This window comes from Littorina saxatilis, unplaced genomic scaffold (assembly GCF_037325665.1).
Source record: "Littorina saxatilis isolate snail1 unplaced genomic scaffold, US_GU_Lsax_2.0 scaffold_312, whole genome shotgun sequence".
NCBI lineage: Eukaryota > Metazoa > Mollusca > Gastropoda > Littorinimorpha > Littorinidae > Littorina > Littorina saxatilis.
In genome coordinates, this window is record NW_027128202.1 from 70,919 (window position 1) to 88,239 (window position 17,321).

At 42.8% G+C, this 17,321-nt stretch overlaps 1 protein-coding gene across 1 annotated transcript in view; it reads left to right on the forward strand.

The window, feature by feature from the left end:
- Positions 1-889: 889 nt before the first annotated feature.
- LOC138956569 (advillin-like) overlaps positions 890-17,321 on the forward strand; it is a gene marked incomplete at its 3' end in the record, with an annotated part of 71,211 nt that continues 54,779 nt past the window's right edge. Inside the window, 2 exon segments of the mRNA XM_070327895.1 lie at positions 890-1,051; positions 5,279-5,383. Of these exon segments, the coding sequence (XP_070183996.1) occupies positions 5,312-5,383 (72 nt within the window).

Consider the following 17,321-nt stretch of genomic DNA (forward strand, 5'->3'; position numbering starts at 1 on the left):
CTCTCTCTCTGTCTCTGTCTCTCTCTCTCTCTTTCTGTCTCTGTCTCTCTCTCTCTCTCTCTCTGTCTCTCTCTCTCTCTCTCTCCCTCCCTCTCTCTGAGTCTCTCTCTCTGTCTCTCTCTCTCTGTCTCTCTCTCTCTCTGTCTCTCTCCCCTCTCTCTCTCTCTCTCTCTCTCTCTCTCATTTTTAATTGTTTGACATGTTAATTATGTAAATTGTATCGTAGTTAACTTAACTTCTATTTCTTCTTGTTATAAATCGAGTTACCCTCAATGGGCGAGGGCCGGATGAAAAAAAGCTTGTTCACATTGCTTATTCTGTTACCCTCGATAAATAAAGTTCAATTTAATTCAATTCAATTATCTCTCTCTCTCTCTCTCTCTCTCTCTCTCTCTCTCTCTCTCTCTCTCTCTCTCTCTCTCTCTCATAGTGAATGCGTGTACGTGCGTGTCTGCTTGCGCGCGTGTTTGCATGCGGATGTTGGGCATCCCATACTGAGGAAGAGGGATAGTCAGTGCTAACCAATAAGGGTGTTATCTGCTTTAGTTTGTAATAGACTTTCCATAATCCTTCACGCTTAGTTATTAGATGCCAATCCCTTGAAAATTGATAACACACACAATACAACATCGACCCTTAACGCGACAATTACACCCCATACACCTGTGTTCACCTGTAATTACCTGTCTCGCTCGCAAGAGTGTCGCAGGTAAGGTCTCACCTGTTGCGGACACAGGTAGACAGTTATATGGCCAGTGGCAGCGTGCACGGTTGGCTGCGTAACGGTGCCGGAGCGATCGTAACGTATCGCATTACGCTCTGGGGAGCAGGCGCACGTAGTGTGCGCAGCGTGTGTGCGTGAACCTGTATCAATGTAAGTCTGTGGTGTGTCTGTCTGTGCGTGTGTACCCTGGTGACAGGTGCAGGGGACATCTCACTGTGCTGTAGAGCTGTAACGCCGCCGCTTTTTGTTTCTAACGTGTGTGTTTGTGTGGTGACTGTGTCAGTCTCTGTCACCCGGATCTCTCTGTCGGCTGCTTCTGTGCAACAGGTTGGTACACTCATCTTATCTTATCTCACTAGTTTTTTTGTTTTCCAACCCGCCCCCCCCCCCCTTCCCAACCCCAAATAAAAGAAGTGCCGTTGGAACTTATTAATTGTTAATCAAAAACAACAATGTCTTGTTTTGTTAAATTTAAAACACCTTACGGTTTGTTTTCTTCTAATTCTTGAATTTGGAAAGTTAGCCGTCTATCTGTATATGTATGTTTTTATTTTGTTAAAACGCCTCCTCGGTGTGAATACGGAGTGAAGCTTATCTAGCTAGTGGACAATGACTCATTTGTACGACACATTTTTTGCTCTTTCCCCACCCAAACCCATACAAAGAAAAATCACTGAGATTGTTTCCTTCTAATAGAAGAATAGAGCAACTAGAGGTTCTGACATAGTTTGATCTGTACTGCGAGATGTAGCCTTGGTGTTAAAGAAACGCATTTTGAGGAGAAATGCGTTCAGTGGAACACATACACGACTGGTCATTGTCAGTATTAATAATGACAGTTGTAAAAACTGAAGACAGTTTGTAATAGATTTTGTGTTTTGTTCTGCGTACTTTGTGCTTCTCCTTATTTGTTACTTTTTTTTTTTTTTACTTCTTAGTACAAGCATGACTTCATTTACATTTAATGTGTTCAGTTTCCAAGCTCTGGCTGGGATGGGCATTTGCTGCAATGGTTGTGACAGTTAGAGCCGATTATGCAACAGAGCAATGGGGAGTTCTGCATTTCCCAACCCAGCTTTGTAGGTTAGATGTAATTTCAACTGTTCTTTTTGAGTAAAATAATATCCGCATAGATAATGCTGTACTTTCTGTGATAAGTGTTGACATCTATAACTTCTGTTCATGTCTGTTTTTCTTATTTTTGTGTTTTGTTGTGTGTGTGTGTATTTAAAAAATCAACAGCTTGGCTGGCATCATGCCGTGCAGACTTTGTGTGTGTTTTTTACTGGATTCATTTCGTAGATTGACATGAGAGTTACACAATTAATTTCGCAGATTGCTCTATGTGTCAGTTACGAAATGAATGCCGCAAAAATTCCAACACCGCAGGGGCGGATCCAGTGGGGATTTCCGGGGTTTCCGGACCCCCTTCCCCCCCCCCTAGCTTAACATTGATTTTTAACAAATGAAGAAACAAAATGAAAACAATTTGAAAATTTTTTGAAAAAAATGAAAAAATGATGGCTCACATTGTTAAATTGTTCCATTTTCCTTGTTTTTATCAAAATGTTCCGGGGGAGCATGCCCCCGGACCCCTCTAGGAGCCGACCTTTCACTTCTAAAATACGGTTTTGGAAGGTAGTTGGACCATTTGTTGGCTCAAGTTGCACCAGATCGGTCAATCTTCCTTGTTTTGATCTAAATTCGTCTTCTTAAAAAACCTTTTTGAAAGGTGTATTAGGGGTACTTTCCTGGCTCAGATTGCACCAGATTGCTCCATTTTTCTTGGTTTTTATCAACATTTTCTAGGGGGGGGGGGGGGGGGGGGGGGGCATGCTCCCAGACCCCCATAACACGTTCGGGAGCTTGGCGCCCTCAACTAAATGCTTGGCGTCGTCGATCTGTCCCTGAACGAAATTTGGACCCCCACCCCCTTAAAAATGATGTGATCCGCCCCTGCACCGCACAAGATTGGGCCAGACAATAGATGTGTGGTTTGTGACAAAGCGAGCGGATGATCCATTCAATGCAAAAGCCTGCACACATCTGGGGTGGTATGGAGCAGGCCTTACACAGGCAGAAAGTAAGGTATCTTGATGATCTGCGTAACTGATACCCATGGCAACACCTGCACATTAAAGGCACAGTAAGCCTCCCGTAAACCATCACAGATACTGTCAGGCTTTTACACACAGTACAAACACCCTTCCATTTGAACGCTCACCAAACGGGAACATCCTTGGTGCCCTACGTAAAGAGCGAGCAATTTGTAAAGAATTAATTTTGCGCCGATTGCTCAGAGACAATCGGACCGTGGTGCGTTTTGGCGCTAAACCTAACTTTTACAATCTAAATAATAAATTGACAGCTTGTTACACAAGCATTCTTAAATCATAAAAGAATTCTTTTTTCATCAAGACAAGATCAGTACAATTCGAAGTTTTGAAAGTTTGAAAAAAGAAAAGCCCAGAAGCAGGGTCACGCAAGGTCGTGGTTCTCGTAGCAGACGACGGTTTATGTCTATCGCCAGTTCCTCTGAACAGTCAAAAGCCATCGCTAGAGTTCTTGTGAACCACAGCCGTTTGTTTCGTGCATAGTCAGAGGTACATAATAACGTGCTATTGCAGATAAGCGAGTCGCATTCAAATTACTCGACAGCGAGTCGCATTCAAATTACTCGACAGCGAGTCGCATTCAAATTACTAACTGACGACTACATTGTGAAAAGGGGGAACTGGATCTTTACTTTACTTTATGCCTGGGTCTCACATATACGATTTTTCGGAAGTGTCGGGGATAGTTAAGTCGGCTAGGTCGGAAGTGTCGGATGCAAATTCGGCTCCAAATTTCACTCCCGACCTGTCCTTACGACTGATCCGACCATGTAGCCGACAAGCAGACGACAACCACCCGACTTTAGGGCCGACAAATCCGACATGTGTCCAGACACTTCCGACTGCAGTAACGACAATTCCGACTGCAGTTACGACAGGCCCGATTATTAGCTGAAAAACTTCCGAACAATAGCCGACTCTCACGACCAGTGTAACGACTAAACCGACTAGCTAACGACTGTCCTAACGACAAATCAGACTGCCCTAATCAGACACCATTACGACTAATCCCAACGACACTATGCTACTGACAAATCCGACCACCCTTCCGAGTCTACCGACTACCGTCACGACTAATCAGAATCGCCTTACGACTAAACCGACACGCTTACGACAACCACCCGGCAAATTTCTATTCGTCTGAGTCTGGAGGCTCTTCCGACTGTTTTGAACATGTTCAAAACAGTCTGAAGGGCCTTCCGAACTAACCGACTTTTCAAAAACAAAATTGCTAATTCTCACGAACTCTCCGACCTCTTCCGACTTCCAGCCGACTACCTAAAGTCGGGTGACATTCGTAGATGTGAGACCGGGGCATTACTTTATTTGGTGTTTAACGTCGTTTTCAACCACGAAAGTTATATCGCGACGGGGAAAGGGGAGAGATGGGATAGAGCCACTTGTCAATTGTTTCTTGTTCACAAAAGCACTAATCAAATATTTGCTCCAGGGACTTGCAACGTAGTACAATACCTTACTGGGAGAATGCAAGTTTCCAGTACAAAGGACTTAACATTTCTTACATACTGCTTGACTAAAATCTTTACAAAAATTGACTGTATTCTATACAAGAAATACTTAACAAGGGTAAAAAGATAAACAGAATCCGTTAGTCGCCTCTTACGACATGCTGGGGAGCATCGGGTAAATTCTTCCCCCTAACCCGCGGGGGGAGGGAACTGGATCACACGGGTTCACGATGGCTCAGGGGTAAGATAAACCACGCAAAAATGAATTCTTTGAAAATTGTTCGCTCTTTTCGGAGGGCACCCACGATGTTCTCAAGCGGTGAGTGTTTAAACGAAAGGGTGTTTGTACTGTGTTTAAAAGCCTGACAGTATCTGTGATGGTTTACGGGAGGCTTACTGTGCCTTTAATGTAATGTACGCTTTGACGAATATACTTCGCACCTCTGGAACAAACTATGTGAACACATTCATCCAGTTTTAATACATTTCTAGACAACCTTTTTCTTGATGATGTCATAGAGGCGCTGAGTAAGTTGTTTTAACCCAAGGGTTTCAGGTGGGGTCTTTTATATTAACCGTCATGACAGGCCACCTGCAATCTACGGACACTCTGGGCAGGTCCCAAGGGGTGGGGTGGGGTGGGGGGGTGTCATTTAAGCGCAAGTACCACTGTAATCAATTCGAGGTGGTACCAACCCCTTAAAGGCGGTCCCTGAGGGAACAAAAAGTCAACTTCGCGAAGGCTTTTTATCCGAAAAAAACCCAACCAACTTGACTTTGCGAGGTAAAATTCGCCGATTTAATTTGAGGCTTGAGGCCTTTCTGAACTGAGCCCAAAGTATTTTTCCAGAAACTTCAGTACTAAAGTTTCGTTCAGCGCGCTTCGTGAAGTCGACTTGGAGAAGTCGACTTCGTCAAATTAATATCATGCTTTTATAGTGATGGCAGATATCATGTTCTTTTCGCTGCAGGACCGTACGGGTTGGGCTCAGTAACCACACACCATGGGATTCGGCGTGGACGAGGCGTTTGAGGATGCGGGCAAAACCCCGGGCATGGAAATCTGGAGAATTGAGGTACGATTTTGTAGTGTTTGTGTGTGTGTGTGTGTGTTTGTGTGTGTGTGTGTGTGTGTGTGTGTGTGTGTCTGTGTGTGTGTGTGTGTATGTGTGTGTATTTGTGTGTGTGTGTGTGTGTTTGTGTGTGTGTGTGTCTTTTTGCCTGTGCGTCTGTTTGTGCGTGCGCGCGCAATTGGTTCGTTTTACGCAACTACCTACATTTGATGTGCTTTTGGAAGCAACCAGCCTATCATTTAAGCTGGTAGAAGATGTCTGTCGTTCAAGGTGATTTCCTCGGAACGAACACAGTGACTGGACAAAGGGACCGCCCCTCCCGCGTACGCCACTATGGTTTTCTTCGTCTTGTCGTTCGCCTTTACACTTGGTTTAAACAGTGTTTATTCAACAATTCATAGATAATTCAACATAATACATGTTAAGGATTAACAACAAGCTCAAGCTTATGGTTGTGACACTTTACACTTGGAGTCCAGCTCTGGAAATGAAGCTAGTGCTCTTATGCAGAGCCTCCACAGGTCCATGCAGCTTCTCGTGGAGGGTCGTCGGCCTGGTCCAGATCTCTCTCCTCAGGGGCTGGAGATTCCTGCAGTCCTGCAGGATTCGGCCTGCATCGTGTTCTGCGTCTCCACAGGGACACATGGGGGAGGGCACGGCTCGCAGTTTGTTGTGCAGGTGTTGTTGCAGTCTGTTCTCAGGCGGAACATGACGAGCTGTTCAGGCTTTGACTTTTGCTGGTAGCTGGCGTACGTCGAGGGAGGGGGGGGGGGGGGGTTCTTAAGCAGAGACTTTATGGTGGTTTTCATCTCTGTGGAGCTCACTGTTTTTTCTTCTTGTTCTGTCCTCTGCGCCCAGTTTGGCCATTTTATCCGCTTGGTCACCTCCATAGATATCTCCAGGCTTCCACACGGAATAACGGAATTCACCCCCCCACCCCTTAGCTTCTTTCCATTTGTAAACTAGAAATGTTTATTCGCAATAATCACCCTGCAACCGAACGATGATCACCCAACAGTCAACCAAAATCCTCGATAGCTCATGGGGTCAGGAATCACAGTTTGTGAGGACTACTTTTTAGCGATTGAAAAGTTCCAAACGCTCAAATATGCATGATATACTTCTCTGGTGCAGCCTGCATATACTTGGGTCGAAAGGTGGAATAAATATGTTACACACCTCGTCTCAGTATAGTTATGTTAAAAATATAGGAATCAGTTCGCGGTCATGAAAAAGCTCGCCGACGCTCGGATTATTCAGGATCCGTTAGCCGGCTTTGACTAATATAACTTTAGTATCCACTGAGACTCGGCGTGTACTCTCTTCATCTTATCACACGGACACTATAAGATGTTTGGTGGCTTGTTGACAGACCAGCTTTTTTGTTGGTCCAAGGGGACCATATCGTCTTTTGTTTCATCTTTATCGACCAAGGCCGAAGGCCGCGATTGATAAATATGAGACAAAAGGCGATATGCTCCCCGAGGACCAACAACAAAATGCTGGTCTGACAACAAGCCACCAAACATCGTTTTTGTCATCATTTTGGTTGTGCAACAAAATGCACAATAACCCACAGGGAGACGAATTTTTAGAATCCAACTCCGGGCCACAAAGCATCGTCACAGTAGCACGAGATAACACGTCAAACTTGTATGTGACGTCAAACGTAGCTTGTTGACGCTTTTCTTCCAGTCTGAAAATGTACAGAGCTGCGATCATACCTGTGAATTCAGTTAGTGTTGAGCATATTAATTTTCTTTTAAGTGTTTATGACTTTTCGTTGTGGATTTTGCGATTACAGAGATAAGTTGCAAATTGACCATGAGTCGCCGCGGTAATTATCAACATTGATTGGGTCTTTGAGAGTGAATGCTTACAATCGTTGCCCTCGGAAACACAAATCCAAAGCCACGATGGTTCCACACATCAAACAATCAGCCTGATTGGCTTTTACTTTGACAATCCACGTTTCACATGAAAGCTCAAACCCATTCACCACCTCGAGTTATTGCATGGGGAACATGAGATTTATTTACCAGGTGTTTGTGAATGAAAACTCGTGAAAATGATGACAAATACGCTTATCAAAGTAGGATAATTTATACAGGTTCTTGCAGTTGAATGACACAAGTGTCCCTCCTTTGCAGGTGGTCTCTTATTATCACAGGTATACTTTGGCATAGATAAGAGACAAACTCACAAAGGGACACCAAAAGGTGACCTTTTAAGTGAGGTGTCCTTTCATCGGAGGGGGCACACATGGCAGGTACCACTGTACAATGTGTACATGTGAAGGTGTGGGGGAAATATTTGTAATGTGATTACTCGGCTGTGAAACCCAACTCCTGTGATATGAGAGGGTAAATTTACATAGTGCAATATCATATTTGATTGTATCCCTTTTATGTTTTATGTTTTATGAGTGTCGTCCTATACAATTGTTGTTATAATCGTTTACAGGCAGGCAGGGTGTGCGGAAGAAAAATTTCCATTTTTATGTAATGTTTTAATGGACAATAAAGTGCTGTTATTGTTATTGTTATTGTACCTGTATTCTGTACCGAAGGAGTTGTGTGCTGAATTAATCAAGCCGTTTGAAACAGGTGTCACTTACCTAAATCAATTCAACATAAAGAGTGACAGTCTGCACCGTAAGCAGCCAGGCTGCTGATATTTTGGCATGACTTTAATAGGAAGGATGGTCTTATTACACGTGAAAGTTTGCTGGTTATTGTCTTTACTTGTCTCGAGAACCCCGGGGGTCATGGAGATCGATCGATTCAGCATTGATCTTACTCTCTGTGTTGTTGTGCACATTCTTTTTAAAAACTATTCACATTTAAGTAAACGGTAGAAAGTTCATTAAAACTATTTTGCAGTAAGTGTTTTAAGTCTTGTTGTTAAAAATCTTAATTCTCTTTCAAAAAGTTACCAATCGTGAATAAAACCCTCAGAGATTCTGCACAGTAATGTTTGTCCCTACTGTTCCACTTGTAAGCCTTGATAGATCTGTGGTGACGGTCATGATTCTCTTCGCGGGAAGGACTGTCCCTTTGAACGTCATCATACAGCCATGCCATTCAGTCGAAGTCAGATGGGTTTACACTTTTTTTTGTACATTCATCCCGGCGACTGCACAGGTGTAATTCTATACACTTTACCTGTTGGTGCGAGAGTTTTAGCTGATGTACTAAGTTCGCGAAACACCTGTGACAGTTTGCGACTACACTGGAAATTTCACATCGTTTGATTGTTCCGAATACGCATATGATCAAAGAGAATAAGTGTTAGAAATGCTGTTAAGTCCGCTTTGTATATATACCGTGTTTGTTTTAATGGATGCAGGTGCGTTGAACTTTGATTGTATGGTTGGCTGTGTGTGTGTGTGTGTGTGTGTGTGTGTGTATGCGTGTGTGTGTGCGTGTGTGTGTGTGTGTGTGTGTGTGTGTGCGTGTGTGTGTGTGTAAAGACAAGAAAGATATGTTGTTGGAACGTTTACTTATTGACAAAACAAAACGTTACCCTCACAGATATATCGACCCAAGTCTTTTAAGTGCACAGACAAACACTAGTTAGACGAAACCTATGTGACAAAACGTTCAGCCGCTTGCAGGGAAAACCAAACAAGGGAGGCAATTGAACATTATGTCAGATAACTTTTGTTTGTGTGTGTCCCAAATGTATGCTTTGTATGCTTAAATCGGGTATTTTTCTTCTTAGTAGCAAACACAATGGTTCCAAAGGGATATATGCTGTTAATAAGTTGAACTCTTACCTGTCAAGCAATGTGCGTGTGTGTGTCATTGTGTTCGTTTCTCTGTCCACCCCTTTGTCCATAAACTATCTATATAGTAATGAATCAAAAAAACAAGAAAGGTAAGTTGTTGGAACGTTGTTATCGACAAAATTACGTTTAGTCACGAATATATTGACCCAACGGTATTTTAATGAACAGACAAACAAATATCACACAAAACTTATCTTCATGAAATTCAGTATTCGCCCACTCACCAGGAAGCCGAGCGAGAATATTTTGAAACGTTGGCAGTCTCTTTGTTTTTGGATTTATTTATAATAGTCATGAGTGAATCATCTTTCTTGTATATGATGAATTCACTTGCGCTATAGTTCATACGAAAGAGCACAGTGACAAAGTCAAGAGAGTAGGTCACATTAACAAAGACTTCACGTGAAACAGCTCTTTGTTTAGTCCTTGGAGCATCAACATTCCTTTGTTACTGTAATATCTACAGCTCCGTGTCACTCGACAGGTGTGCGTAATTATACCTAACGGGCATTATGTAGGCTTTACACACTAACAAAGCAGAGTTTGTGCTGGAATAGTTTTGGGATGTCATATTATTTTGCGTATGTGTAATTTCGTGGTTATATCATTTCATGTTGATGCAAGTGCCGTGTTGGTGACAGGTTTTGGAGAGGCAAGGACGATGTAAACTGACTGATTGACTATTTGGTTTTAACGTCCTCTTGTACGAGTTGGCATTTATTGTGACAGGTATCGGTAATATACTGCGGATATAGTGTGATACTTTGACTGAAACAAGCCCACTACGGCTATTTTCTTTGATCATGATCATGATAATGATAGAAGAGATGTGATACATGCGTGTCTTTGAGTTTCAAAAGTCTGAAAGTTGATTCCGAGATATATCTATATATAGCTATTCTGATGGACACGTGGGGGAATTCGGGGGCTGTGATTGGATGGTCTCACACATCCCTTTTCCGATCATCAAAGCATAACGATACAAAAGTTGGCCATTTTTGCCGATATCCAAACGATATCGGCAATAACAAAGACGCGTGGTTCCGGTTTCTTCCACGTGTATAAAGTACACGCATACCTCGCCAGGTTTGTTTCTGTCAGTCTGTGACTAGTCGACAGACGATGCCATTTGCTTTGTGTGTGTTTTTGTTGTTGCTTACTGTACATGACATACATTACGTGTAAAATCCAGTTCTTTAACAGGCAACAAACCTTGCAAATTTCCAGAAGCTGCAATCTGAAGCGACCTATTTCGGATTCTAGCAGACGATCTCTCCAATGTTTAACACAAAATCAGCAAACTCTCCTGTCACATAGAACGTCCATTGTATAGTGCAATGTTGAAATGAAGTTACCGGTCTGAAACATTTCGTCGTTTCTTCTGAGACAATCCTTGTTCTCTTATCATCTACAGATTTACCGCTGTCTTCACCACGCGAATTCCCAACAGAAGTCAGACTTTCGAACATACAATCTACGTAGGCAAGCATGATACGTCATGACGTCATATGATTCCTAACATATTGACGTAATGCTGAGCATCCGGTTATCTCGAGTTTTCTCCGTAATACATGTCCGTGGGTTTTTCAATGTTCGGTTATTTCCGGAACCGTCGTCTGCAATCAACGACATGGACCATTCTGGTACTTGTCGCTGACAAAAACATGATTCTAACACAGAATTTAATGTCAGAATAGCTATATAAACGCTATTGTGTTTTCAGCGTAGCAATAGGGTCCGATATTTAGACTCGAACAAGTATAATGCGACTCGTCTTCGACTCGTCGGCATTATACTTGTCTCGTCTAAATATCGGGCCCTATTGCTACGCTGAAAACACAATAGCTGTTAATATAGCTATTCTGATGGACACGTGGGGGAATTCGGGGGCTGTGATTGGATGGTCTCACACATCCCTTTTCCGATCATCAAAGCATAACGCTACGAAAGTCGGCCATTTTTGCCGATATCCAAACGATATCGGCAAAAACAAAGACGCATGGTTCCGGTTTCTTCCACGTGTATAAAGTACACGCATACCTCGCCAGGTTTGTTCCTGTGACTAGTCGACAGACGATGCCATTTGCTTTGTGTGTGTTTTTGTTGTTGCTTACTGTACATGACATACATTACGTGTAAAATCCAGTTCTTTAACAGGCAACAAACCTTGCACATTTCCAGAAGCTGCAATCTGAAGAGACCTATCTCTGATTCTAGCAGACGATCTCTCCAATGTTTAACACAAAATCAGCAAACTCTCCTGTCACATAGAACGTCCATTGTATAGTGCAATGTTGAAATGAAGTTACCGGTCTGAAACATTTCGTCGTTTCTTCTGAGACAATCCTTGTTCTCTTATCATCTACAGATTTACCGCAGTCTTCACCACGCGAATTCCCAACAGAAGTCAGACTTTCGAACATACAATCTACGTAGGCAAGCATGATACGTCATGACGTCATATGATTCCTAACATATTGACGTAATGCTAAGCATCCGGTTATCTCGAGTTTTCTCCGTAATACATGTCCGTGGGTTTTTCAATGTTCGGTTATTTCCGTGGCTTCATGCGGAAAGGGAACCGTCGTCTGCAATCAACGACATGGACCATTCTGGTACTTGTTGCCGACAAAAACATGATTTTAACACAGAATTTAATGTCAGAATAGCTATATAAACGCTATTGTGTTTTCATCGTATCAATAGGGTCCGATATTTAGACTCGAACAAGTATAATGCGACTCGTCTTCGACTCGTCGGCATTATACTTGTCTCGTCTAAATATCGGGCCCTATTGCTACGCTGAAAACACAATAGCTGTTAATAGTGAGTATTTCAACGCACATACCCTCCCAGAGGGGAGGCTCATGGCGTTTACAATATGCCGTGTGAGATGGAATTTTTACACAATATATCACGCATTCACATCGGCCAGTAAATCTCAAGCGTGTTAGGCGAGTATATACTTTTCACGGCCTATTATTCCAAGTCACACGGGTATTTGGTGGACATTTTTATATATGTCTATACAATTTTGCCAGGAAAGACCCTTTTGTCAATCGTGGGATCTTTAACGTGCACACCCCAATGTAGTGTACACGGGACCTCGGTTTTTCGTCTCATCCGAAAGACTAGCACTTGAACCCACCACCTAGGTTAGGAATGGGGGGAGAAAATTGCTAACGCCCTGACCCAGGGTCGAACTCGCAACCTCTCGCTTCCGAGGCAAGTGCGTTTACCACTCGGCCACCCAGACACCCAGATATATGAATCTCTCGCCGGACCTAGGATTCAAACCCAAGCCGATAGCGACGAACTGGTTATAAAGCCAGCGCGCTACCGACTGATCTACGTCCCAGCCCCTAAAGGGAAGAGGTGGGCACAGTAGGAGTAACGGCGGTGGGGGTGTTGGTAGGATAGGTACGTAGTTGATTGCCCGATATGCAAAAGGTTTGAACGATTTGCAGTAGATCGCCAATTACAAACAGACACATTGCTCTTTCATTTGACATCCTTCATGTCCCTCGTTCTTCTTCTTCTTCTTCTTCTGCGTTCATGGGCTGAAACTCCCACGTACACTCGTGTTTTTGCACGATTGAAAATGTTTGTGTATGACCGTTTTTACCCCGCCACTTAGGCAGCCATACGCCGCTTTTGGAGGAAGCATGCTGGGTATTTTCGTGTTTCTATAACCCACCGAACTCTGATATGGAGTACAGGATCTTTTCCGTGCGCATTTGGTCTTGTGCTTGCGAGTACACACGAAGGGGGATAAGGCACTAGCAGGTCTGCAGCTACGTTGACCTGGGAGATCGGAAAAATCTCCACCTTAACCCACCAGGCACGGCCGGGATTCGAACCCACGACCTTCCGCTTTGGAGGCCGGCGTCTTACCACCAAGCCATTGCGCCCGTCTTGTCCCTCGTTCGATCTCCAACGCACACTGATACTGACACAAAGACACACTGATACTGACACAAAGACACACTGATACTGACACAAAGACACACTGATACTGACACAAAGACACACAGATACAGAGGTAGTTTGGTGTATACAATTAATCAACAGTTTCTCAGCAGACCTTAAAACGTGGGAATAAACAGCTGAAGTGTTAACTGTTAACAGACAACAACGTTGAACGGAAAACGACTTTCAGCAGAAAACAACGTTCAAAAAAGAAAACAACTTTCAAAAACAACTTTCAACAGAAAAGTACTTTTCGAAAAAGGTCACTGCAATATTCGAAGCTGTCTGCATGCACACACAATGTTCAGCTGTGCATATTTTACAGTCTTTTTCTACATAATCACATGTGTATGTTGCGGCAAAAAACCTTTTGATAGGATATTGTTCCGTTGTCGAGATGTTTGTGTATTACAGTAAATCGACTGGTTGTGATGGTAATGACCACGTATTAACAGATTGTGTTGATTCTGTACAATAGGCTAGGGATTCACATTAAGGCCAAAGAAAAATATATGTTGGTTTAGGGTAACATTACCCAAAAAATAGGTCTACTTTTTACATTTTTTAATTTTTATTTTTAGTCTCGGTATGGTTGGCAAAATATGCCAGAGGTTGTTTTTTGTTTTTTTGTTTTTTTGAGAAATGAAAAAAAATATATTAGGGTCGGCGGTAAAAAATAAGGTCGGTCGGGTTACCCTTAAACAACATATATTTTTGTTTGGCCTTAGCCTAGTGATTCACATTAATGTAGACGGCGTTGAAGCGTCAATTGTTTTGATAATAAAGTGTGTGTGTGTGTGTATGTGTGTGTGTGTGTGTGTGTGTGTGTGTGTGCGTGCGTGCGTGCGTGCGTGAGTGTGTGTGTGTGTTTGCTTGTGTGTGTGTGTGTTTGTGTGTGTGTGTGTGTGTGTGTCAGTGTGTGTGTGTCTGTGTCTGTGTCTGTGTCTCTGTGTGTTTGTGTGTGTGTGTGTGTGTGTGTGTGTGTGTCTGAGAGAGTGTGTGTGTGTGTGTGTGTTTGTGTGTGTGTGTGTGTGTGTGTGTGTGCGTGTGTGTGTGTGTGTAATAAGACGTACCACTGTTCTGTACTGGGACCAATGTACGCTGATTAAGGCGTGCATGCCATTGCTCATTATAATACGCTGAATTAGCATATTTGAGTAAAGCGCTGACATAACTACACGTGGACTAGTTTCTTCAGTGTCTCCATTCGTCATGGTTACGATTTTACTCCAGGAAGTCGCTCTAAACATTAGTTCTACACTGTGATGGTGTTTCTTTGTGTGTGGTACTATAATTTAATCTCAAGAGCCACACTGTGATGGTGTTTCTTTGTGTGTGGTACTATTATTTAATCTCAAGCGCCACACTGTGATGGTGTTTCTTTGTGTGTGGTACTATAATTTAATCTCAAGCGCCACACTGTGATGGTGTTTCTTTGTGTGTGGTACTATTATTTAATCTCAAGCGCCACACTGTGATGGTGTTTCTTTGTGTGTGGTACTATTATTTAATCTCAAGCGCCACACTGTGATGGTGTTTCTTTGTGTGTGGTACTATTATTTAATCTCAAGCGCCACACTGTGATGGTGTTTCTTTGTGTGTGGTACTATTATTTAATCTCAAGCGCCACACTGTGATGGTGTTTCTTTGTGTGTGGTACTATTATTTAATCTCAAGCGCCACACTGTGATGGTGTTTCTGTGTGTGTGGTACTATTATTTAATCTCAAGCGCCACACTGTGATGGTGTTTCTTTGTGTGTGGTACTATTATTTAATCTCAAGCGCCACACTGTGATGGTGTTTCTTTGTGTGTGGTACTATTATTTAATCTCAAGCGCCACACTGTGATGGTGTTTCTTTGTGTGTGGTACTATTATTTAATCTCAAGAGCCACACTGTGATGGTGTTTCTTTGTGTGTGATACTATAATTTAATCTCAAGCGCCACACTGTGATGGTGTTTCTTTGTGTGTGGTACTATTATTTAATCTCAAGCGCCACACTGTGATGGTGTTTCTTTGTGTGTGGTACTATAATTTAATCTCAAGAGCCACACTGTGATGGTGTTTCTTTGTGTGTGGTACTATAATTTAATCTCAAGAGCCACACTGTGATGGTGTTTCTGTGTGTGTGGTATATTATGTAATATCAAGAGCCACACTGTGATGGTGTTTCTGTGTGTGTGGTATATTATGTAATATCAAGAGCCACACTGTGATGGTGTTTCTGTGTGTGTGGTATATTATGTAATATCAAGAGCCACACTGTGATGGTGTTTCTGTGTGTGTGGTATATTATGTAATATCAAGAGCCACACTGTGATGGTGTTTCTGTGTGTGTGGTATATTATGTAATATCAAGAGCCACACTGTGATGGTGTTTCTGTGTGTGTGGTATATTATGTAATATCAAGCGCCACACTGTGATGGTGTTTCTGTGTGTGTGGTATATTATGTAATATCAAGAGCCACACTGTGATGGTGTTTCTGTGTGTGGTACTATAATTTAACCTCAAGCGCCACACTGTGATGGTGTTTCTGTGTGTGGTATATTATGTAACCTCAAGCGCCACACTGTGATGGTGTTTCTGTGTGTGGTATATTATGTAACCTCAAGCGCCACACTGTGATGGTGTTTCTGTGTGTGTGGTATATTATGTAACCTCAAGAGCCACACTGTGATGGTGTTTCTGTGTGTGTGGTACTGAGCCACACTGTGATGGTGTTTCTGTGTGTGTGGTATATTATGTAACCTCAAGAGCCACACTGTGATGGTGTTTCTGTGTGTGTGGTATATTATGTAACCTCAAGAGCCACACTGTGATGGTGTTTCTGTGTGTGTGGTATATTATGTAATATCAAGAGCCACACTGTGATGGTGTTTCTGTGTGTGGTACTGAGCCACACTGTGATGGTGTTTCTGTGTGTGTGGTATATTATGTAACCTCAAGAGCCACACTGTGATGGTGTTTCTGTGTGTGTGGTATATTATGTAATATCAAGAGCCACACTGTGATGGTGTTTCTGTGTGTGGTACTGAGCCACACTGTGATGGTGTTTCTGTGTGTGTGGTACTGAGCCACACTGTGATGGTGTTTCTGTGTGTGTGGTATATTATGTAATATCAAGAGCCACACTGTGATGGTGTTTCTGTGTGTGTGGTATATTATGTAATATCAAGAGCCACACTGTGATGGTGTTTCTGTGTGTGTGGTATATTATGTAATATCAAGAGCCACACTGTGATGGTGTTTCTGTGTGTGTGTGGTACTATTATGTAACCTCAAGCGCCACACTGTGATGGTGTTTCTGTGTGTGTGTGGTACTATTATGTAACCTCAAGCGCCACACTGTGATGGTGTTTCTGTGTGTGGTACTATTATGTAACCTCAAGAGCCACACTGTGATGGTGTTTCTGTGTGTGGTACTATTATGTAACCTCAAGAGCCACACTGTGATGGTGTTTCTGTGTGTGGTACTATTATGTAACCTCAAGAGCCACACTGTGATGGTGTTTCTGTGTGTGGTACTATTATGTAACCTCAAGAGCCACACTGTGATGGTGTTTCTGTGTGTGGTACTATAATGTAATCTCAAGCGCCACACTGTGATGGTGTTTCTGTGTGTGTGGTACTATTATTTAATCTCAAGAGCCACACTGTGATGGTGTTTCTGTGTGTGTGGTACTATTATTTAATCTCAAGAGCCACACTGTGATGGTGTTTCTTTGTGTGTGGTACTATAATGTAACCTCAAGAGCCACACTGTGATGGTGTTTCTGTGTGTGGTACTGAGCCACACTGTGATGGTGTTTCTGTGTGTGTGGTACTATAATGTAACCTCAAGAGCCACACTGTGATGGTGTTTCTGTGTGTGGTACTGAGCCACACTGTGATGGTGTTTCTGTGTGTGTGGTACTATAATGTAACCTCAAGAGCCACACTGTGATGGTGTTTCTGTGTGTGTGGTACTATTATGTAACCTCAAGAGCCACACTGTGATGGTGTTTCTGTGTGTGGTACTATTATGTAACCTCAAGAGCCACACTGTGATGGTGTTTCTTTGTGTGTGGTACTATAATTTAACCTCAAGAGCCACACTGTGATGGTGTTTCTTTGTGTGTGGTACTATAATTTAACCTCAAGAGCCACACTGTGATGGTGTTTCTGTGTGTGGTACTGAG